At 46.3% G+C, this 24,072-nt stretch overlaps 1 protein-coding gene across 3 annotated transcripts; it reads right to left on the bottom strand.

The window, feature by feature from the left end:
* Window positions 1-226: 226 nt before the first annotated feature.
* On the bottom strand, window positions 227-20,126 carry CTC1 (CST telomere replication complex component 1). 3 transcript variants are annotated; one of them, XM_037164975.2, is made up of 23 exons: window positions 20,027-20,126; window positions 16,638-16,801; window positions 11,731-11,968; window positions 11,371-11,582; window positions 10,946-11,099; window positions 7,727-8,017; window positions 7,499-7,627; window positions 6,727-6,959; window positions 6,424-6,601; window positions 6,128-6,328; window positions 5,563-5,689; window positions 4,903-5,017; window positions 4,438-4,765; window positions 4,261-4,350; window positions 3,829-4,022; window positions 2,900-2,988; window positions 2,630-2,804; window positions 2,266-2,343; window positions 1,689-1,833; window positions 1,533-1,597; window positions 1,122-1,287; window positions 891-1,017; window positions 227-738 (listed from the first exon to the last, which is right to left on the bottom strand). In XM_037164975.2, the coding sequence occupies exons 1-23, from the start codon at window positions 20,057-20,059 to the stop codon at window positions 599-601; spliced, it is 3,672 nt and encodes a 1,223-aa protein (XP_037020870.2). In that variant the 5' UTR covers window positions 20,060-20,126; the 3' UTR covers window positions 227-598. The 3 variants fall into 3 exon arrangements, with proteins under 3 accessions (XP_037020870.2, XP_037020872.2, XP_037020873.2); XM_037164977.2 differs by lacking the exon at window positions 6,128-6,328; XM_037164978.2 differs by lacking the exons at window positions 2,630-2,804; window positions 2,900-2,988.
* Window positions 20,127-24,072: the final 3,946 nt, after the last annotated feature.

Genomic DNA, 24,072 nt, shown 5'->3' with positions numbered 1-24,072 from the left:
TCCCCAGCCCAACCTTGCTGAGCCCCTAGTAGGGATGTTATTTTCCCTGCCTCCAACTAGCAACAATTTACTCCCTTTGGGACTGACTTTTGGTATCATTTCTTCTGGTGGACTAGAGGCTCTCAAACCAGTTTTGGCACTGGTGGAAAACAAGGGCAGAAATGATGGTAAACAATGGGCTGGCTGCCAAGTCAGGAGATCTGGGACCTCACAGAGGGCACAAGTGTAAAAAATATCACTAGAGCTTTATTGCAGGCCAAGGGGCAAGGCTTTTGTCCCTCTAGCCATGCCACAAAGACAGAACCCAGGTGCTCAGGGCTACCTGTGAGTGCAGGTACCTTGATCCCAAGCAGAGAGGAAGTATCTACACACAATAATTTGCCTATTTCCACAACGTCCCCAAGGCAGGCTGGTACCAGAAAGAATATGGAGGAGGAGAAATTACAGTAGGGTAGCAGTTAGTTACTACAGGGATCTGGGGGCCTAAGTTCAAACGCCAAGTTATGTAAGGGCTACAACAAGTGGAAGAGGCTGCGGCCCAGGCCTCAAGTGGTCCAACTGGGCAGGAAGAACTTTGAGGCCACTGTTGAAGTTCAGGTTAGCAGCAGGAAGCAAATGCCCCCAGGGAGTTGGAGTGCTCTGGCTCCCGGATAGACAGACAGGACAATTGGATCCTGGGATTCACGTGAGTCAGGAGAGGAAGCTCCCCACATTGGAATCGCTGTAGCCTAGGAGGTTCTGTGATAGGAAGAGAGGAAAACACACGTCTTACACAGGAGGTTTTTAGTCCCCATTCACCATTGTCCACCCCAACTGAAATCCCCTATCGATCCCTTGTGGCTCTTCCTCCTGGGACTCATCTGTCTACATCCCTACCTGTTCATCCTTACCTAAAGGGATGATCTTGGAGGGTTTCCTCTCAAGTTCAAATGTAAGCACAATCGGGCGGAGAACAGAGAGGCTGGTACAAAGTGTCTGGAGGAAGAGGGTCAAGGGCTCATCAATCTTGGCTGAGGACTAGAAAGGGAAACTCAGGATTAATCAGGATTCAAACTCCTAAACCCTCCACCAAACCCTCAGGAACCTGGGCATCTGGGCCCCACCTCCCAGCCACATCTCACCTCGGGCTGGGCTCCAGGCCCTATAAATTGCAAGGCCACTTTCCCTGGCCCTCTGACAAACTCTAGGAGGGAGGTCCACTCACTGGGACACAGCCCTAGTGCTGCTGCCACGTGATGATTCCGACAGGTCACCACGGCCTCGGCAGTGCCGTCCTCCACCAGGAGCCTGGGGCGGGGGTAGAGAATGAGAAACAGAACTCTCAGAGCAAATGCGGGTGCCAGTCACTTGAACCCAACATGCCTCCCTCTCCACTGTTTCATTTTTAACTCATTTATTCTCACTCATTCATTCAAAAATATTTGTCAAGCAATTCCCACAAGCCAAGAATCATGTTAACATAAGGACAGCACACAGGCGAAGTCATGTAACAGGGAAGTAAACAGTGGTAGGCACCCCCTTTGTGCTCTCACCTGATGTTGGCCTGGCTTACCGATGTCTGAGTGGGGCAAGTGGAACCCTGATGAGTACACCTTCCCTGGGGTGAGAACAGTGATTAGACAAATTCTCTTGGTCCCATTACATCTCTCTGTCACCAAGTACCCGACTCAGCCTATCCCCTCTCACACCTGGAGGAAGAGGCTGGTACAGTGAGCACACACCCAGAGGAGCTGAAGGCTGAAGACGGAAACGATATGGCAAGAGGCGACGGCCTGGAATGGGGCCTGACCGCCTCGCAGCAGTTCAGCCAGGTAGATGTGAGGCAGAGGAGCACTAAAACGAGAGAGGGGGAGAGAGGGGTCGAGAAACACAGGGGTCCTGAAGGCAGGGAATGTTTGGGAGGACTTAGCTGACACAGGGACGGGGATCACAGTGGCTTCCACCCGCTGCTGGAAGCCCCAGGCTCCCTGTTTTGATTTCTAGTCTCCAACTGTCATCAACAATTATTTCTCAGGCTTGAACAACCATGATGTTAGCCAAGAAAAGTTGCATTTTAAACTGAAAAGCCTTTTAAGAGCCTAGAACACTAAATCGTTCTGGATAAAGTGGCAGGTATTGGGCATTTTTTATTTGGGGCTCTGACTTAACAAATCCCACTAGGATTGGAGGAGACTATAGCTATGGAAAGAATTCTAAAGCTAGAAACGTGTATGGGATGCAGATGTGAGGCTGTGCAGTTTGGGCAGCAGGGCCCAGGGTACTGACCTGACTGTGGTTTCCGGTGGAAAACTCAGGACCTGTGTGTAAGTGGATGGCCGGAAACAGCAATAAACATTGTGGGATCTGCAAGTGGAAGAGGAGGAGAAAGAAATCAATTTGAGGTTGGAGCTGGGGCTGTATCACAGGCTCGGCCACTCCTCTGAGGGATGCGCCCCAGCCCAGGCTTTGGCGAAGTGGAGGGAAGGACTGGCCTGGAACATCTGTGAGGGTAGAGTGCATAAATGCCAGAGTAACGCATCAAACGTCGTATCGAAAAAGGAGGTGTGTTGTAGCGCAGAGAGGGGTGAACATTCAAGAGAACTACATTAGTAGGAAGAGGAGAGGCAAGGCCAGCTACGTAGATCTTCACCTGGAAACTCTTTTCTCCAGCTGGTTAAAGTAGACTCGGGCTCCTGGAAGGAGTCCCAGTGGGGGAGGCAAGTGTGGGGCTTCGATATATATGTCCAGGTGAGGGGGGAATTCACAGTCAGCAATCTCCAGAGCTACAGTTATCTTCACACACCCTCTCCTGGCCCCAGTGCTCCCTACAGAAGGAAAGGGGAAGGGTCAGTGGCATCTGTCTGGCTCACAAGGTCCCATCACTCCATTTTATACCTTCCCCCAAACGAACGGTCATTACCGGGCTTTGTCTGGAGAGGGGCCAGAAGTGGCTCACACAGTGTCCGTGAAAGAATCTCGGCTGAGAAAGACACCAAAGAGTCGGTGGAGCTGTAGGGTCAGAGAGATAGTGAGAATGGAGGCATAAGAAAGCAGAGAGAGAATGGAGTCAGGTTCAAGGACAGAAAAAGTAGCTAAAGTTATCTACCAGAATGTCATCTATAAGGTCCTGAAAAACCTCATGCTGTGTTGAATCATATACTAAAAGTAACGGGACTTATGGGAAAAATAGTGTTGTGGCAGATCACTCAAAACCCATACAACTTTATAACCAGAGGCTTTACCAAGAAGTACAACAGCAGAATTAAATCCCCACTTGTGTTACTCCTGGAGCCTCACTCAGCCCATCATCTGCAGCTTTATATGCTAGAGCTCAGGGCCGCTCCTTCTCATCATAGGTTCTTGAAACATTCATTTCTAGCACAGGCCAGTCTCATGAAAATGACACACACAGCCCAGTGGGGTTTGTTCCTTTGTGTAAGGTGGGGGGAAATATCTCTGCAGCCTCTTTATTTGCACTGCAGATACAGCAAGAAGCTTCCATGAGGAAAGTAGTGTTGTTCCTGAAGCCATAGGCTGGCCACTTCTTATAGTAAAGGAAGGTTTTTCTCTACAGATTTTCAGCTTTTATCCTTACATTTGTTTAGGTATCTTACATTTCCTCTTACTGCTAAGACCCTCCCTGAATTCTGAGAAAAGCTGCTCATGATCCCTTCAAAACAATAACATGCTGAGGGGAAAATCGGGTATGAAACACAATTTACATCTTCCTCTAGGAGCCAAATCATACGAGAAACACGCTGTAACAGAGAACGAACCATGCACCAAACCGAACCAGGGCAGAGGAAGAGAGAGCATCCCAACGAGCTGGAGAACTTGGCGGACATTTACCTGCCACTGAGCAGGTCGGTCAGTGAGGATTTAGGCAGTGCCGTGTTGACACTCGGCACATCTGGGGTGTCCTGGGAGCTCTCAAGTTCTAGGGTCCACTCATCCTGGACAGTGAGGCAGGACGTACAGCCAGCCAGCTCCAGAGGACGCTGCGACATGTAGGATGAACCACCCACCTCAAACGACACTGGTGTCTGCCAGGAAATGAGAAGACAACAGTCCCTGAGTGTGTTCTAGTTCAGAGAAAGATTCACAAAACACTATGGCCCAATTTTGTTCTCTCTGGAGCCTGGTGAAGAAGTGACCTAGACAGACAACACTTCTATTTAATCTAGAAGACCTAGAGAGTGACCAGACACTGGCACTTCCTCACCAGACCCCCAAGTGAGAAAAAGCTTTCTGGGGAAGGGTACAATGAAGCAGGACACTCACGGGACCACCAGGAGCCACAAGTCGGTACACTTGCCCAGGGTGCAAGAACTCAAACCAGCGGACTGAGGAGCCAAGAAAGATGAGGAGAACCTGCGAGGGAGGAGAGCAAGGTCCTGGTGTTCTCGACAGGAGCCAGCGGCACAGGTCAAGCCCTAGGTCCTTGCAGTCCCAGCTTACCTTCTGATCCTTCTTCTCATCTCCCTTGAGCTCAGGTGGGCCCCATCCAGTTCCCTCCTTCTTCTGAGTACCCCCAAGCCAGGTCCCTGATACGTGGAAACTAAGGGTAGGCTTGGGCACCTCCGGACTGGCTCCTGAAGGGACACAAAAGTTCCTCTTCATTAGCGCCTCCTTGTGGCAAAGCAAGAACAGCCGGCTCTGTCCTGTGTGGGGATTTTCGGGGAGTCTGGGCTCTGTCTGAGCAGATGCTGAGGAAGTGGCTGAGTGAAGGGAGGGTCTGGGCACAGGCAGGATCAGGGCATCGGTCAGAAAGAACTGGACATAGACTCTGTTGGGAGAGACAAGGAAAAGGTCTCAGTGAGACAAGAATCGGCTGTTGTGGGCCCCAGTATTCCAACACCTGCACCAGGCCCTTCCCCTTCCCCTCAGACACCCGGAGGACAGCTGCCACCCCAAGAAGCCAACCTCGCCTCCTGCATCTGAACGAAGCCTGTCGCGCTCAGCTCCTTCCAGGAAGGAAAGCTGCTTCTGACATGCCTCTCTGTGATCAACTGGAACCGCTCCGCCCGCACCAAGCAGCCTGGAGGAAAGGAGGTTTCTATTTTGACAGTGGGAAGTGAAGCAGACCCCCCTGTGGATCCTGCTGCCCAACCAAGGCCTGACCTGACCCCACCTCAGAGGGACAACACTGCCAAGGGGGAAACCATTCCATCTGTGTGTCCGATCCCACCCCTGGCCTCCTAGGCTGAAAGGCCTCAATTTTACTTTTTCAGAAATCTATAAAGGCCTGTTCCTAGATCTAAATACACTTTGCTTTCCAGGATTTCCCTGTCTAAAAATCTCAGTAAGTCCAAATAAGACCATTAGTTTTCCAAACAAAATGTAGGAAATGGGAGCTGCCATCCTGGTGTGCATGTTAGGCACTTTGGAGGGAAAACTAGGTGTTGGGAACTGGGAGTCTGGCTAGGGGACCCCTTGCTCCTTTTCTCCACCTGCCAGCATCAGTCCCCCAAACTTTTCCCTGGACTTGATTGACTCGATGCCACTTTAGCAGCTCAAGAAAATCCCAGCAGGTGCTTCCCCCACACCTCCCGTTCTGAGACCCTCTACTTCCGAACTCCAAACCTATGAGCCGGGGGTCAGTAAGGGGTTGCGAGTGCTTGTTCAGGAGGAGACAGGGCAGGGAACCTGTTTGGTCCCGAAGCTGCAGACAACCTTTATGAGATGAAGCCACCAAAACCCCAAGTAAAACCTGCAGAGAGATGAAAGCCAATGTATCAAGTATTTATTAAGCAAATATTGAGCACCTATAATGTGCTAGGTAGGTACTGTGTTGAATGTTGGCTACAAAATAAACAAAAAAGACCTGGTCTCTGTCCTCAAAGTTGGGAAGACAGATGTGAAAAACATACATGCATTCACACATGTGGTAGTAGGGCAGACAGGGTTCAAATCGAGGTTAGAGGACCTCACTAGACACAAGAAATTTGGGTTTTATTTTATATGCACTGGAAGAAACAAGATAAGGATTTAAAGCAAGAGAGTTTTGTAATCCAAGTTACATTTTACCTCACTCTTTCTGGTTGCTGCAGGGAGGGGTAGTCTAGTGAGGCTAGTCAGTGACAATGATAATGGTGGTAGGGATAGCAAGAGGAGGAAGTGCCCTGAGCCCTGCTGGATCCCTACTTGCCTGGGCTGGACGGAAGGTGGAGGGCAGCAGACAGAGCCAGGACCAAGCCAGGCGCTGATTGAGTTGGCAACTGGTCAGGTGAGAAACCTCTGGGAAGGGCAGAAGGGTCTTAGGGTCAAAGGAGTCCCAGGCCCTGCGCTGCCCTTCTTTTTCCAGAGTGGCCAGGGTGGGAAAGGCGCAGGGAGTTTGTAGCCGAGCATACTGTCAGAAGAGGAGAAAAGTCAGACTGGGCATCCCATGTGCTCCCCACCCCCATACATCAGTGCTGTACTCATCTTTCCCCCATGTCCTCCTACCTTCTGGAGTGGGCAGTGATGTGGCTCTTCAAGGATCTCCTTGTATGCATCACGACTGCGGACGCGCGGTGGAACTAGAGACTCCAGGATAGGAGCTAGGAGTTGTAGTCCCAGGCTGGGGTTCCCAGGAGAGAGGTGCTGCAGGAACTGGTGGTATCTCAGCACATGGGGGCACAGCCTTGGGGAAGAAGCTGAGTCACTGCCCCCAAAGACCCTGCCTCTTCCAGGGTCCTACTTCCCTGACACTGGAAGTGTCTTACTCCCACTGCCAGCCACCCCAGCCCAGACCCTCACCCTCCTCACTTGCAGACCAGCTCCTCCAGGGCCTTGGTAGCCCACAGGTAGAGGGGAAGTCCCAGTTGATGTCCCCATATTAGCTGTTCATATAGGGAGGCCCCCCAGACTTGGGGGGAAGACTGTGTCTCAGGCTTCTGACGAGAGAAGCCCCGAAGTAGAATGGCACCACGGAGGCAAGGGGCTAGCACTGGCCTTCTGGTCCCTCCACCCACTGACTGGAGGAGGTGAACATCCTGGAGCTGGGGGAAAGCAGAAAAAGTGAAAAGGCAGAGTTGAAGCTAACTCAATGACCCCAGGCAGAGTTAACTGTAGTTTTCCACTGCCTAGGTTCCCAGAGAAACCCAACTTCCCCTACACAGGTGATCTCCTTTCATCACAACCTCCCGCCCATGGAGTAAGACTTCACCTCTCACCAGCTCCAGTTAAGTCTTTCTGTGGGCCAGGGGACTCCTGGCTGGTGTGGCTTACCTACTCACTGGACCACCTGACATCACTCCTGCCCTCAGTACACATGCGCTTCACCATCTCCTCCAGATAGAAGGTCCCTCCGTGAAGGAGATGCTCTGGTTCCCACCTCTCCTCCTCGTGCCCCAGACTCTACTTTCTGATCTGAGCTCTCATCCAAATCATATGTAACGAACACACATGCTCACACTTATTGCTTTTATATTTTATCTATAAAGGTTCCCACCCTGCTGCAAAAAAAAGACCAGTGTATGAGGGTCACAGAAGCTGCTGAGATGCTTCTTTCTGCCACCAGCTCCGATCCCTCACACACCTCCAGAAGGACTCCAGGTCGCAGCACGTGCCTGAGGCCATGGACTCGCTGGTAGGAAAGGCAGAGCACCAGCTGTCCATCCAGCTCATACAGGCCAGCAGCCTGATTCAGCACGCCAGTGACCATTCCCTGCAAAGAGGTCAAAGGGTCCACTGATGCCCACTTCCTTCCTCTTTAGAGACGGACATTCCCTGCCCTCAGGCTCTAGGATTGGTCCCTTATGCTCACCGTATAAGATAAGAGTCTGGAGTCCCGGACAAGATCTTTTTGCTTCTTCCTGTCATGGATGTTGCCTGTCCTGGGGAATGGCTTGGGGTCAGCCTCCAACAGGGGTCTGCCCAGCTCCAGTTGCAGGTCCAGCTCTCGCACACATTCTGGTTTCAGTGGCAACAGGTGAGAGGAGGAGGTGGTCGTCCAAACATGGTAATGGTAACCGCGAATCCTGGATAGTCGCAGCTCAGTCAGCACATAGGCCCTACCAGGCCAAAGAGCTCGGTGCCAAACCAGCTGGGCAGGGACCTGGCTTGTGCAGAGGCAGGCAACATGTACATGAGACGCTTCTCACAAAGCTATCCTCTGTCAGAGTCCCTTTCCATTATCAGTGGACCTCAAAGATCTGCTCCTCATGAGCTTCCCTTGCCTAATCTTCCTCGTTTGCCAATTAAACCTTAAGCCATAGAACTTTCAGGATCTCTCCTCTCTCACAGGAGATGCCCAATGTTTCTAATCCCTCCCCCAAGATACAAACCATCCCTAAAACTTCCTTCCAAATACATAAATGTTCCATTCAGAAAATTATGCCCTTTTTGCATTTCCCCTATCCCGCCCTGTAGCAAATAAGCAATTCCACTTATGTAGTCAATATGCACTGAGTACCTATGTATCCAGTATTAGGATGGATGTTAAGGGAAATATAAGAGACTGCTCTCTCTTCTCCGAAATATTCCAAGCCACTAGGGAAACACAAGACACGAACCCGGGTAATAACAGGGAGCCACGTGTGATCACATGGCAGAAAGAATAGACATTCACTAAAGTCTCAGGGAAAGAAAGAGGCCAAAATGGATTGAAACAATCAGGAAGGCCAAGTGAAAGAAGTGGAATTGAAGGACACCTCTGGTTTGTTGACGTGGAGAGAGAAGGGTGACTCAAGCAGGAGGCAACAACACGAAAATGCTCAGGCCTCAGAATAAGCAAGGCAGTGAAAACACCAACCAGGACGGAGAAAAAAGAATGTTCTTGAGAGTTGCAGGAGACAAGATGGGAGAACCAAGATGAAAGGAAAAAAACTACAACCCAGAAATGACATGCTGAAGACTTTATAGGAAAATGAGAAAGATCAAAGCAGGAAAATAAAATAAACACCTGGCAGCAGGGCATCATATAGAATGGAAAAGGGTGGCTGTTGGAAGAAGTTTAAGCCCGAGGAGAAAAGGGACTGCTCATGAACACGGCAGCCTTCCACAACAGACTCCTCCCGCAGGCATAACGTACTGCCGCCACGCTCAGGGGCTTCAAAACACACTGATGGTTAAGACACTGAACTTCAGGCTCTTGTGCTCAACTTCACAGACCTTCATTTCTACTCTATAACTAGCTAAGTACTCTCAGTCAGACCTTGGACATCACAACTCATAAGGTATTATTGCTAAGACCTCACTTGTGCTTATTGCTTATGCAAAATAAGTAGTTAATAATGGTTTGACTGAACAAATAAATGAATAAATGCTGGTCCTTCCACATTCCTCCTAGGACCCCCAATATCACAGCCCCTTCTTTAATCAGACAATGAGATTCTTCCTTTCCTCTGTTGCAATACCAAATCACCACAGCTGCTTCAACTCCTTTCCTAAGGCAAAAACACAACCTGAGGAAGACAGACCCATGCCACCCAGTGCCAAACACCGATGCTGACCCTCTCCAGCTGGGCCCTGTTGCTGCTTAGCAATCTCAACCCCAGTGACCCAGCACAGCAATTATCCTGAGCCTCTATTTCTCTTTTCAGAGTCCAGTTTTCCATTTTCAGGAAATGACCTTACTCTTCTAACACAGAAGAAATTCCCCTGGGGTCATCTAGAGTGACAGTGTGTCTTCACTGTGCCTTCAGTAGCCCACAAACATACCAAGACCACTCCTCCCCTGAACTCCCAGGCTTATTCTAAAGCCCGCCCGTGTGCCCTCACAGGGCCCTGTGCACGTGCACGCACCCATCCCAACACTTATAAACCCAAACAGTAACTGTTAAGAGCTTCTAGGGACAAGAGCCATCATCTTATTCAATCTGTGCTCTGAACTGACTGAAGTGCCCAGCATTACCGTACACACTCAATGAAAGATGAATCTTGGTACAGGTGGTTCTCCAGCCCTGAATATCCTCCCCTCTCTTCAGTGATTTGAAGCTGGTCTATCCTTCAAGACCCAGATCAAGTCTTAACTCTCATGAGGCTTTGCTCCACATACTAAACTACCTGATTTGCTATAGCAGTTACAAACTATACCACCCATCTTAGAACTTACATACTGTTTTGTATTATTCTACACTAATTTTATAAATCAATACCATGTAACATCTACAGTGAGACTGTAAACTACCAAAGGGGCTCGCCGTAGTTTAGCCACCCTGCAGAAATTCAAATGCATTTCCGAGATTTCTCCCTTGACATCCCGACACATGGTACATGAATGAGCCAACCCTGCCCTGCACAGGCTTTCTGAGTGGTCTCTAGGAGACTCAAAATATTCTAACACACAAAAAATGCAATACATAAGTACCTCTGTAACCCAGGAGGAAAAAGCAAGATCAGAAATCTGAGTGGCTTCTATGAATTTTTAGTTTTAGCAATTTTGGTTCCATTATACTCTCATTGCCGTTATTCTAACTCATGACACGCACAGACACAGTTAAGAATTCTAACAGTGCTAATAACTTTCAGTTTCCTTTTTTGATATGCATGTTTAAAAGCCTTTTCATCCTTTGTTTTGAATCCTTTTGGAACTTCATTCAGGTAATTGTATAAGTCATATACAAATAATTAGTGTAAAAATTAATGATATTAAACTGTACCAATTGAAAGCCAAAAATAAGTCCCAAGTTTTAAAAAAGTGTATGTATTCAATGTCTTAATGGTGTTCCAATAAGTACTTTTTTTGGTCATCTTTCCAATGAAGGGGTAAAACAAGTGATTCTGACAGATTTTCCAAATGTCAAATGATAAAGATGTTGTCTACTCAAGTCAACTGCACAGCAGAAAAGTCTATTCCCTGCCTGCTGTACACAGGAATGACATTACCCGGAACTGTCCCCCAACATAAACTCTTCCAGAAAACAACTCTCTCTGGCTGTCCTCCTTTCCTTCGTGGTTGGTTCTTCATATGTTATCTTTCCTGTTAAAAGCACTCACACCCCCACCCACATCCCCAGGCCCCGGAACTGACCCTGACCCTCACCTGCACAAGGATGGGTACGTGGCTGCCAGCTTGGCTGCCAGCAGGAGATGATTCACCAAGAGACAGGATGAAGTAGGCTTTCTTTTGACTTTTCACCAGAGCACTCAATTGAACCAGCTTCCCAGCCAGGTTTGGCTGCACAGTTCTGAGCTTGCTACTCAAGAAGGTAGAACAAAGAGAGAAAAAAGTCATTATTTCTCTTCTCTGCCCCTACAAATGCCTCCCCTTCCCTGTAAAGAATAATCCAACTGTGATGTAAAACTGCTATTTTTTTCCATTGCTACTCCAAAGAGGTCCTCTCATTCCCTTGATTTGGAAGATTCCATCAATCTTACTCTTGATACCTTTCTCTCCCTCTTCCACTGACCCACCATCACCCTTCCATTTCACAGTGCTGCCTCCACCCCTAGAGAGGGAAGGATTACCTGTGCCGGAGTAGGTGGGAAGCAGCCTCCGGGTAGAGAACAGGAATAGGGGTAGGAGGGCCAGTGCTGATGGCCAAGGGAAACACGGGCACAGGGACGCCCCAGAGCTCCAAGTGCCCGTTCCCCGAGGAGTTCCACCTGGCAGGAGGAAGGTAACTCCAACTGGGGAACAGAAAGAGGTGGCCCAACCAAGAAAGATCCAGATCTATGAGCTAGAAAACACCAAAACCCAGGGTAAGTCAGGATGCTAGCATCCCATTCACCTACCTCCACCTTTGTTCCCTTGGACTTAATTGCCTCGCTCCCTAGACACCAGTCGTACTAGGATCTAAGGCATCTGACTTTCCCATTCCTACTCACCTCGCAGCCCAGGGTACCAGTGTTATCTTTCACATAGAGGCTTCCATTCCTGCACTCTTGTTCCAAGTCCCCTGATAGGTCTGTTAGCGTCCCCAAAAGTAACAGCCGCTCCCGGGGCAAGGGGGTCCCACTTAGTCCAGCCTCTTGGGCCCATGCCTGGTACGCAGTGCTGCTCCAGGACAGGTGGCTGCAACATGGGAGGCGCTGGTGGCTCCTAAGGTCCAGTACTGAGACAAAGCTGCAGAACGAAGGGAGCAAAGTCTTGCAAAGCTGTGTGCAAGCCTAAGAAGTTACTCTTAACCCTGACAAATAGCCCAATATCACAAGGAAAGGTCAATGGACTAAGACAGAAGTTTCATTGATTGAAGGGGAAAAAACTGGGCAAGGAGCCTGAGAAAATGATGGAATATGGGTTCAAAGATTGGGTAGTATTCAGGGAGAAAGTAGGAATGAAGTCTGTGATGAATAATATCTTGAACAAGATAGCGCCACAGAGAAGACCAGAGAAATGAAGTAGGAGTGTATGAGTGGCCTGAGGGGACGAGTGTGGGGAGAACACTTTACAGGTACCACAAAGAGCTCCCTTGCAGCACGGAATAGGTCAGTGGGGCCATGAGGGCATCTGCCTAATGGCTCGACCCCAGTGGGGTTTCCTTCCTGGTCTAGAATGTCATTTAGTACTAGAGCCTGGCCAGAGAGCTGAGGCTGAAATGGGAGTTGGCATCAAGAGTTTTCAAATCTTAAGAGATATATGAGACTGGTCATTCTTAAAGTGTCACAGCATTGCTGAGTCACTATCAATTGTAAAGTATATTATAATTGATAAAAAATTATCAAAGTTGTGATAGACTAACATCTTTGCATATCACTATTCCACACATCTGCATCCCCATGATTCTGAGTAGAAGTGAAGCAGGGAAGTTTACAAAACATCCCAATTCACCCTGTTGTACCATGAACCTCATCCACGTACGAGTGCTGAGGAGTGGGAATGCTGGTGTAGGTGGCCCGCTACCCTGCCACGTGTTTCATTCTTTCCCAAGTGGCTTTGGAGCAGATAAAAGACAAAGACACAAACTAACCTGTGTTGAGCCTGTTATGCATATACTATATTGGGTCCCTTCACATTCGATATCGTATTGAACCTTCATCAAGACCCCTCATAAAACCACAAATGGAGAGAGATTCAGGTACACAGTGAAGCAGGTAACAGAGCCAGTGCGCCTCACTCAAAAGCCCATGTTCTTTCTGCTCCTTACTTCTCTAGAGGCCCAGGAAAAAGCGATGGGAGAGAGCTGTTTCCTTACCCTTCAGGACAGAAAACTGTAAAAATAGGGATCACTTTTCCCAGATTCTTTAGGGTCTGGGTCAGGACTGAAGGTGATAACCTGAAATCCTTTGAACCTAGCATGGTGCCTGACATACAGCAGGCACTCAAAAATGAAACAAATAGTGAGACATTTTATATCTTTCAAATTTCTATATCAACTTTACACTTACCTTGAATAACAAGAAGCTTAAAAGTTTCTAGTTTCCTAAAAATTGCTGGCTTACCACTTTTCCATTTTTCTAGTAATGCCAGAATTTTGAGAGATTTGGGCCTCCCCATAATTACACTGTGATCACTGAGTCACTAGGCACCACCAGTGGGAGCTCCTAACCCCAGCGCAGGAGAGACTTCCTGGAGATCACAGCTCCTTCAACCACTAGTTGGTAAGGAGTTCTCCTGTCCCAGGATGCTTTCCACACTAGCTAGGCAGCTTTCAAATGAGATCTCATTCTGTATTTAAATAAACAATGCAATCTTGAAACGTGAATTGTAGGAAAAGAAAGGAAAAACAGAGCCCAGTGGGGTTAAGTGGAAGAGTTACATAGGTGGAAAAGAAAAAAGTCCCCAGGTAAGAGGACCCTCAGTAATTACTTTGGATTTAAAATATCATTTAATGCCTATCAAGTAGGCAATAAATAAACAAACAAACAAGGCAAAAACCAGGTAGAAATATTTCAGGCTACAGATGTATGTCAGCATGTGTGTGAACTGGTGCGACTCCACTGGAGAGCAATGTGGAAACAGCTGGGGAGGCTGAGGGTGTTCACACCAGCAGCCTGCCCTTCGAGGACACTGATTCCTTACGGAGAAGAGGTAGAGAAGATCGGGATCGGGACAGAGCACTTGGGGGCCATCACTAAGTCTGTAACACTTCACTTTTTATAGAAAAGAACTGAAGCAAATACAGCAAATGTTAAGGTTTTTAGAAGTTGAGCCTTAAGTACCTGGCTACGCCAATGTGCATAAGGACACTGTTCAGGTCAGCTCTTTTTCACAGGCGAGACTTTCTCAGTGAAGACAGTAGCATGCTGATTCACATCCTGGTGGACCAGCACTGTTCCTTACCACTGGTTTAATTATTTATTTGGTTTGCAATTGTTTTTGTCTTTATTCTGAAGCTACATAGTTGAAGTGTATGTTTCACCCTTCTGTGTAGTTACGTTAGAACATTTGTTTCTCTCAGTATTCCATTTTAGGAATTCCTCCCCCCCAGTCCTTGTTGATTTTAATCTTTTAAAATTAAATGTATTGGGGTAAGCCTGGTTAATAATACTATATAACTTTCGGGTGTACAAGGTTATAATTCAACATGTGCACTCTATTAGGTGCTCCCCACACAAAGTCCAATGTCCTTCTATCACCATATATGTGACCCCCTTCCCCACTGCACCCTCCCTCCGCCCTGTTACCCCTCTGGTAATCACCAGTCTGTTGTCTGTATCTATGAGTTTGTTTTTGCTTGTTTTGTTTTGTTTTTGTTTTACATTCCACAGGAGTAAAATCATCCAGTTTTTGTCCTTTTCCATCCCGATTTCACTTAGCATAATACTTTCAAAATCCACCCATGTTGTTGCAAACAGCAATATTTCATGTTTCTTATGGCTGAGCTGTATTCCATTGTATGTGTATGTATGTACATATATCACAGCTTCTTTATCCAATCATCCATCAGTGGACACTTAGATTGTTTCTGTGTCTTGACTATTGTAAAAAAAAAAATGCCGCAATAGACACAGGGGTACATATATCTTTATATCTAAGTGTTTTCATATTTTTCAGGTAGATACCCAGAAGGGGAATTGTGGGATCATATGGTAGTTCTACTTAGTTTTTTGAGAAACCTCCATACTGTTTCCCATAGTGGCTGCACTAATTTACATTCCCACCAACGGTGTACAAGGGTTCCCTTTTTTCCATATCCTCTCCAACACTTGTTATTCACCACTGGTTCATAACGAAGTCCATGAAGAAAAAATTGCACAGAATTTTGGAAATGGTGTTTTGGATAACATAGAGTAAGTACAGTTAGGCTGTCTTCTCACCAAAAGATCCCTTCTGAGACAATTGCTGGGCTGGGTGAGGCATTTCCCAAACTGTCAGCAGGTGAAGGGAGGGCCAGGGAAAAAATATCCTGTTCCCAAGTTTGGGAAATTACAAATTAACAAAGCTAAACAGATTTCTACCTTTTTATGTTTTAAAAGATAAACATACAGTGATATGTATATTCACATAATATTGTAGAATCCATGGGGCAGCTACGAGATTTATTATTATTGATAGAGCTATCAATAATAATAAATCTCAGCAGCATAATGTTAAGTGCAAAGAGAAAATTGCAAAGGACACATAAATGGTCTTCACATGAAGACTAAAGGTATGCAACATTATGTATATTGATTAGGGATAAATACACGAGTTGTAAAAATACCATAAAGATATCTACATGAATAATATACCCCATTTTCATGGCAGTAGATACTTCTAAGAGGTACCTTTTGTAGGATTTTCAGAGCCTTTAATATGTTAATGAGTCTCACGACTCTTCTAGAATGGCTTATTATATTCATTGTCTCTTAAATTTATTTAGCCACGAGCTTTTTTAAAAAAAAAAAAAACATGTTTATTTTGAGAGTACATTTATTAAAGCTGGGGACAGTGAAATAAGGGAGGGCTTAGGATAGAAGCACCAGGAGAGAACCTAGGCAGGGCCGCTTTGGCTCACAGGGAAGTCAGAGGGAGGCCTGGGGACAGGTTCAGGGGGTTAGCTTCAGGCGAGCTGCTATTGCCCATTGCTTCCCTGGCTGCAAGTCTCATGGGGTCCTTTATTTATTTATTTATTTACTTACTTACTTTTAAATTTTTATTTATTTATCTCTAGAGAGAGGGAAAGGGAGGGAGAAAGAGAGTGAAACACCAATGTGAGGTTGCCTCCCACCAGGACCAGCCCACAACCGGCCCCAACTGGGTATTGAACCAGCGACACCCCCCCTTCCCCCCCTGCTTGCAGCCCATGCTCAATCCACTGAGCCACACCAGCCAGGGCTCATGGGGTCCTTTAGAGTTTAGGAGATGCGCACCTGTGGGGGGGAAGAGTGCGAAGGGAAAGGCGCAGGTGTGCTTCCAGGAGGGACAGTGTGCCCCTGGAGCCCTTTTCTTATGCAACTTTATAAATATTCCCTAGAATGGTTTAAGAACTAGTAAGCAAAAAACCAAAACTACCTTCAGAAGACCTTAAACTCAGGTGTTCCTAAACACAACTATCTGCACTTGGTGAATCACAGTTTCCTAACACACAAAATGAAATAGTATCAGCTTTTCTCCCCACTTTGAGAATTCTTTCTTCAAATTTTCTTTCAATCTTCTTGTCTTCTCCCTTCCTTTTCTTGTCTCTAAACTTCACTTAAGCCAATTTTAGAAAACTATGGAAAAAGCAAAGCAGCATGATGGAGAATGAAAGTCTGGCAGAAGGGGGTTGTGTTTACGTCATCTTCTCTTCCCCTTAGCAAGTTTACCCTTTCTCAGGGCCTTCCTTTTCAACTCCAAATTGAACTATCCCCTGAGCCCCACCTCTCCTTACCTGTAGCTGAGGGGCAGTGTAAAACCCTGGTTCCTTCCCTGAGACAACCAAGTAGTCTTCACACAGTCAATTACCAACTGAGTCAACTGGATATTAGACTCCTTGCCAGCTGGACACAGGGTCTCTTGGATGAAGGCCTGGGCAGCCTCAAGCCAAGCTTGCTCCTGAGAAAAGTGAACCTAGTTAATACACTGCTGGGGCAATCCTGCCAACCAAGGAAATTTTGGAAAGAATAAAGGAATAGAAAAAAATCAAGAGGGCATGTAAAAGAAGAGAAAATGTAAAGGAGTTTAGAGCTTAAAGAAATCTTAGAAGCTCCCTGGCTGGTGTGGTTCAGTGGAGTGGCCAGCCTGTAAACCAAAAGGTTGCTGGTTCAATTCCCAGCCAGGATACATGCCTGGGTTGCAGGCCAGGTCCCTGGTTGGGGGCATGAGAAAGGCAACTGATCGATGTTTCTCTCACACTCTTCCTCCCTTCTCCTCTCTAAAAATAAACAAATAAAATCTTAAAAAGAAAAAAGAAACAGAAGTCTTTAGTCCAGCTATATAATCAACTCAGAGAGCTGGCCATCCAACTTTGGTCTTGTCTCTTTCTTTTCTTTTTAAAGATTTTATTTATTTTTAGAGACAGGGGAAGGGAGGGCAAGAGAGAGGAAGGGAGAGAGGGAGAGAAACATCAATGTGTGGTTGCCTCTCACACACTCCCTACTGGAGACCTGGCCCACAACCCAGGCAAGTGCCCTGACTGGGAATCGAACCCATGACCCACAGGCTCGCATTCAACCCGCTGAGTCACCACTGAACCAGCCAGGGCTTGTATCTTTCTCCAACAGCCTGCACCATCCCTTAAAGTGCTCAACTGGAATTTTTATTCCTCTGTGAACCCTTCTCTGACCATCCCGGACACAAGACTCTCCCCTCCTTAAAGCTCCCACAGCACCTTGCACATACCTGCATTAAGAACAATGATCACCAAAGAGAACAGAACCCATTTTATGTAGAGTCTGGTTGTAAGGCCAGAAAGTTGAAAAAAAGATTGGTCAAAATCACTCTTTAAAAAAATCTCTTATATTGCTTGTAAAGAATAGGATATAGTACTATATAGCAATATATATGAAAACAGAAATACGCCTAATAATGAATAGTACATAAAAAGGATATAAGTAGAGTATAATTTTTTTTAATCCTCACCCAGGGATGTTTTCATTGATTTTTTTTTAGAGAGAAAGGAGGGGAGAAACAAACATTGATCAGTTAGTTGTCTCCAGACACACCCCAGCTGGGACTCAAACCCGCAACCCAGGTATGTGCCCCTGATCAGGAATCGAACCCACAACCTTTTGGTGTACAAGATGACACTCCAACTGAGTCATCTGTTCATTCGAGTTCCCATAAGCCATATATATATATATAGCTTATACATATATTGTATAAGCTATACAATTGTAATACATATATTACAATCCCACTGGATTTGTTTCCTGTTCTGTCTTTTCAGCTAAGATGTGGGCTTTCTAAGGACATGAACCATCTCTGTATACTTGCCACAGATTCCCAACACACAGCTGTCTCAGTGTAGATAACTCTAGGGCATGGTACCAGCTTGGCCTACTCCCAGTGCTAAGCAGCTTCACTTTACAATTCTGACAGAGTTTAATACTTATGAGAAGGACCTTTATCCTTCCTCATCCCACTGATAATTCTAAACCATTATAGTTCTATCCCTGCTCCTCCAATGCTCCCCTATTAGCCTTCTGGTCAATCCTTCACATTCAGTTAATCTCTCGCAAAAACCAGTCTTCAACTTCTAGATGACTTCACTATCCTTGTGGACAGCCCTACCATTGACTTTCACCTTCACCTCTGCCGAACATTCATTCATGGTCAGGGTTGTCAAACTTGACCAGGTCATCATTCAGAACTGCCCTCAACATAATCACAGCTCATACTTTTTGTCTTTCTCAATTGGTCAATGGGACTTTTTTAATGCCTGCTCCTCTGAAAGCCTGTCAATAGCCTGGCACATTGAACACAGATGTTTCTCAAAGTCATACCTCAGAATAATCAGTTTTCTTAAAAATGCAGGTGGTTTTTTAGGTGATCTCATCTACTAATCAGAATGAGGTAGGCAGAGTCTGTATTTTAAATAAACTCCCCAGACTGATATGGGCATAGGCTGAAGTTGGAGAATACCCTCTATTTTCCTCTCAATGACTTCACCCACTGGATGCCGAGAGATGCTGACTATTCCTAAATCTCTACTTCAGTTCTAGTTATATGCCTGGGTCTACCCGATTCTCCACCTGGCCAACCTGCAGACACCGCGGCTGTTCAACACTGACTTTTCACAAAATCCACTCTCCCAGTGTTCACTAACTCAGCAAATAGCACCCTGAACCAAACACTTCTACCCTGAAACCTGGATGTCTCCTTAACTCCCTTCCTTTCCCCACACACGTCCAAAGTCATTTAGATCTACCTCCTTAACATATTTCTTTTAGCTCTGCCTTCACCTCTGGTACCTCAATGTTGCTGGCGTGGATGGGATCACCATCTTCTCTCATTACGATTCAACCACAGCTTTCTAACTGGTACTCTTGCAGCCCACTCTCTACACTGCTACCTCAGGAAAACAAAAACACAAATCTCATCCAGTCATTTTTATGCTTAAAATCCATACTAACTCCCAACCGTCCTCAGGTTTAAGTCCTGCTTAGCTAGACTTACAAGACTGTCAGCAGAGGCTGGTGTGGCTCAGTGGACTGAGGGCTGTTCAAGGGCCAGGTCCCCAACTGCGGGCGTGTGAGAGGCGGCCGACTGACGTTTCTCTCCCTCTCTTTCTCCATCCCTTCCCCACTAACAGTATATAAATAAAATCTAAAAAAAAAAAAAAAAAGACTGTCAGCTCTGACCCCTCCATCACCACTCAACTCAACTTGAATTTTTCAAAGACACCTTCTCTACCTCTTGCCTTTTAAAGAGGTTTTTACCTCCGCCTTGTAACCTCCTTCAGTGCTTTTTGCTTGCTAACTCTTTAATGCACTGGGTCTCAAAAGCTTTTCCAGATGATCAGTTAGTTACATTGCGTCAGGGGTCTCAACGCAAGAACCCACAGCGCAGTTCGCCGTGAATCTGCTCCTGGCTTCCTCCTGGGCTTGAAGCCTAGAGAGTGGACCGAAACGTGTTTAGGGACCACAGCGAACGCCACAAGAATGAATAAATATATTTGCAGAACTAGTGAGAGGGGTGGACAAACAGTCCTCTAAGGTGCCCCCATGCCCGGGGATGGCCAGCAAAGTCAGGGAGGTAAAGAGACAGCGGGTAGAACAGGAAAAGGAAGGAAATCGAGGCAGACAAGAGAAAGGACGAGGGACGAAGACCAGCACTCACGGAGTCGGCAGCCTGAGCGCGGCCAGACGCCATCGTAAGCTCAGGCGTTAACAGCTTTGCCCCCCAGAGGTAAGCCAACCGCTGTTGGCGCGAGAGCTCACGGGAGGGACCGTCTGTGGCGTCATCAGCGGGCGCGGTCTTCGCTCCACCTCCGGCTCCTCCCCGCGCAGCGTCTTCAGGAAACTCTCTGGGCCACGCCCAGTTCTGCGCTTCTGAGCTTTCGGATCTCCCTTTCCTTGCTACGTCCCGTTTGGCGTCCCTGGAGTGGGGTCGGGGAACCTCAGGAGCTCAAATACAGCCCGCCTGCTTGGTAACTCAGCATCTTTACATTTCCCTGATCTTGCCAAGCAGAGGTGTTTCCTCCCTAATGCAGCCAGAGTACGTCATTCATACATTGCTGTAATTCTTAACTATTTACCTAAGTTGGGTGTGAGTACCTAGGAGCTTTATCCTATTTATTCTATTTATCGTTGCATTCTGGTGACAACTCCTTTGGGAATCAACAGTTCCCAAAGAAGTTGAAAACTGTTTAGTTACACACAATAAAAACCCCTGTTTTGGGTTATTTATTGAAGCTTTTAAATAATTGCCAAAACTAGGAAGCAACCAGGATGCACTATGGTAGGTAAATGGACAAATTATGTTACAGCCAGACAGGGAATATTATTAAGCACTAAAAAGAAATGAGCTACCAAGTCATGAAAAGATATGGAGGAACCTTAGGTGCATATTACTGAGTGAAAGAAGCCAATCTGAAAAGGCTGTACTATATGATTCCAACTATATGACATTCAGGAAAAGGCAAAACTATGGAGACAATAAAAAGATCACCGGTTGTCAAAGATTGTGGGGAGATGGGTGAATAGAGCACCAAGAATTTTCTGGAGCTTGGGTGATAATATGGCAATGTAGGTTCATCAATGTAACAAGTGTTTTGATTGGGAATGCTGTTGGGGATGCCGATAGTGAGAAAGGCTGTGTGTGAGTTTGGGGTACATGGGAATTCTCTATACTTCACGAATTTTGCTGGGAACCTAAAACTTCTCCAAAAACCAGTCTGTTAAAGAAGTATGTATGCAAGGGCGGGGGGAGGGAAATGGAGACAACTGTACTTGAACAATAATAAAAATAAGGTATAGATGTAGCCCTGGCCTGGTAGCTCAGTAGGTTAGATTTTCATCCCTTTATACCAAGGTTTCGGGTTCTATCCCCAGTCAGGGCACATACAAGAATCAACCAATGAATGTGTGAGTAAGTGGAGCAGTGAATGAATGTTTCTGTTTCTCTGTCTCTCTCTCAAATCGGTGAATAATAATATAATAAAGAACAGTGCTTGTTGCCAAATAAGAACATGATAAATATTTGTTAGTCAAATAATGAAAGCTTCTGCTCTCCCTAATTCAGTCAACCAGCCCATCATTTCCTGGCTTAGTAGGCAGTGGAGTCCACAGAATTCATACAACCATGTGCCAGTCACTGTTCTAGGCTCTGGGCATACAGTAGTGAAAAAAACATAGAAATCCCTGCTCTCATGTTCTGTGTTGTAGGACAAGGAGACTTATCGTGAAAAAATAAACTAAAATGTGTGGAACATTCATAATAGGTGTAATAGAGAAGGGAATGGTGATGGTGTGACTCCTGTAGAGAAGGCTTTACTGAAAAGATGGCTTTATAGCAAAGCCAAGAATTCACATGATGGGGATTGAAGAGAAAGAATGGCCAGTGGGAACCAAGCACGAAGGCCCTATGGGGGAAAGGCAAGGAAGTCAGTGAGGCTGGAGGGGTGGGAGATTAAGGAGGTAAAGTGACAGAGGGACATTTAAGGTCATCACACACAGCTGCTTCGAATCAGTTTAACATAGAGTAAACATTGATCATGAGATAGTAAGTATAAACATTGTAGACGGTAAGACTCCTCTAGTTATAGACCAGAAAAATAAAGACTTTAATTTTGCAAGTTGTGGTTTCCCCTATTTCAATTTCACTTTTGATGCAAGCCCTCTCTCAGACATACTCAAGAAGAGTCAGGAAACTTGTCTAGAAATTACTGACAAAGATTTATTCAAGGGTCTTAGTGTTTGAAAACTGTAAACACAGCTAGACAAAAACCTATAAGTGTTCTAAAGAAGAAAGAAAAGCTAAGAGTTCTTACAGTAAAAATATTCTTGAGCATTATCAGTTCTGCATTATCAGTCAGATGTCAGGTGGTCTGGGTGATGGAGGCCAAGTGGTCTGGAAGATGGGCACCAGGAGGTCTGGTCACATCCAGTGGTCTAGAGAATGGATGTTAGCTGGTCTGGGTATGTGAATCCTTTGTGGGCTGATCAGAGGGGTGGCTGGAGGTCTGGTGTGTGTCTGTATGTGTGTACAGGCATTGTCACGGACTGGGAAGTTCAAAAAGTTTAAATTCCCAGGCTAGTTAGAACAAGAATAGAGTCTTTCCTCATGCCTCAACCTTCATAATGTTAATAACTTTAGCAGCTTGGTTCAAGTGACTCCATGTTATCTATTTCCCATCTTCACTCTTATCTCTATTCCTTATTGCATGAACTAGTTATGCGCTATGGTGTCAAGTTCTTTATAAAGTGAATCTTTGTTTGTAGTTATGTTCCATCATTATGTCAGAGATGTGTTTCTTACCTTTCCCCCAAAACAGTAACAAATCCACCAGAAGAAACGGAAACCTCTCTCCCACCACACTCCAGCCACACTGGTCCCCTTTTAGAACAAAAGTCAAAGCCCAGTTAAAGTCCCAAACCTAATTATTCCTTTTGCTTTTACCATTTTCTCAACTCTGGAATACCCCGCTGTATTTATTAAATCTATGAAGAAGTGCCCTATATCCCCAAAGTTACTTCTGATAGTTTATAGAAAGCAGAGTTATTTTTAGGCTGTGGTGATCAGGGAGCGTTGTACAGGCCACTTCCATTGGTGTGATTTAAATGTCAGGTTAGGCGCTTAATCTGGTGACAGGATGCAAAAACAAGTGAGGGGCCACTGAATTAAATCAGGCTTGATTTAATAAGTGTCTTAAAGGAAAGTGTTGGTAGGAAGATGTTAGGGAAACGTGGAGAAGAGTAGTTGGTCTGTCACAGAGGGAGGGAGGTGTGGGAGATTGGGAGCTGTCTCAGACCTTGTGATTTTGAGCAGTCTATGCTTGTCCAGAGGACAGCTGGAGATATGGGACCAAAGTCAGGAGAAGGATCAGGGCCAAATGGATGAATCTAGAAGTCACTGCACGGAAGCGGAAGCTGAAATGTTGTACACTGGGAGTGCTAAAATGTGGAGGAGTCAGGACCACACAGACAGACAGACAGACAGCTGAGGAAATTAAGGCTCCTGGAAGGAGTTGGAAGGTAGGTATGAGACCGAGCCAGGGAGTGCCTGAAGGGAAAGAAAGCCAGGAGCGACATTTGGCTTCTGTCAGAAGTGAGCCAGAGAGTACTTATTTCAACAGCCTGGAAGCTTACACACCAAACAGGTAAGAACTGCCGTATCTGCAGCAGGGCTGGAATTAGGGTCAGGCAAGTGAGGCACCTAAAATTTATTAAATTTTGCCCCCCAGGTGCCTCACTTGCCTTACCCTAGTCTTGGCCCTGTACTGGAGAGGGACTGAAATAGAGGGCAGGGATGAGGATAAAGACTTTCACTTTTTACTCGGAACATTTCTGTGTTGCTCAAGTCATTAAAAAGACGACTGGGCCGGGTATTGTGTTTGACCTGGCGCAACCACTGCAGCTTCCTTGCCTTCAGGTCTCAATCTAGATTTGGGTGATAGGAAACAAGAAAGAAGTTTGTAGGGAGCCACAGGGACAGAAGGGGAGGAACCCAGTGTTTATTCCTTTTCTCCCTCAACATCGTGCTTGTGGCAGTGGCTTCATTTGCCCTGTTGGGTGCCCTTCTTTCATAGGTCCCTATCTCTATCAGCTGCTAATGCCATTCCTCCCATTGTCCCTTCAAACTTACAGGTGGTAACCACTTTTTGCTGGTGCCAGGCTCTGGGTGCCCCACTCTACTTTGTTGGTTCCCTTGACCTGTAAAGCAGA

Source organism: Artibeus jamaicensis, unplaced genomic scaffold, assembly GCF_021234435.1.
Source record: "Artibeus jamaicensis isolate MK-2021 breed Jamaican fruit bat unplaced genomic scaffold, CSHL_Jam_final contig_781, whole genome shotgun sequence".
NCBI lineage: Eukaryota > Metazoa > Chordata > Mammalia > Chiroptera > Phyllostomidae > Artibeus > Artibeus jamaicensis.
The sequence above is the reverse complement of the archived record's forward strand: the minus strand, read 5'-3'. Positions and strand labels throughout refer to the sequence as shown.

Bases quoted from the DNA above. Each gene is read 5' to 3' on its own strand.
- CTC1 (XM_037164975.2), bottom strand. From the start codon at position 20,059: ATGGCGTCTGGCCGCGCTCAGGCTGCCGACTCC. The intron at 16,802-20,026 runs GTGAGTGCTGGT...CACTTTTCTCAG, and splicing joins GCGCTCAGGCTGCCGACTCC to GAGCAAGCTTGGCTTGAGGC. The intron at 1,018-1,121 runs GTGAGATGTGGC...TTCCCTTTCTAG, and splicing joins GGCCTGGAGCCCAGCCCGAG to TCCTCAGCCAAGATTGATGA.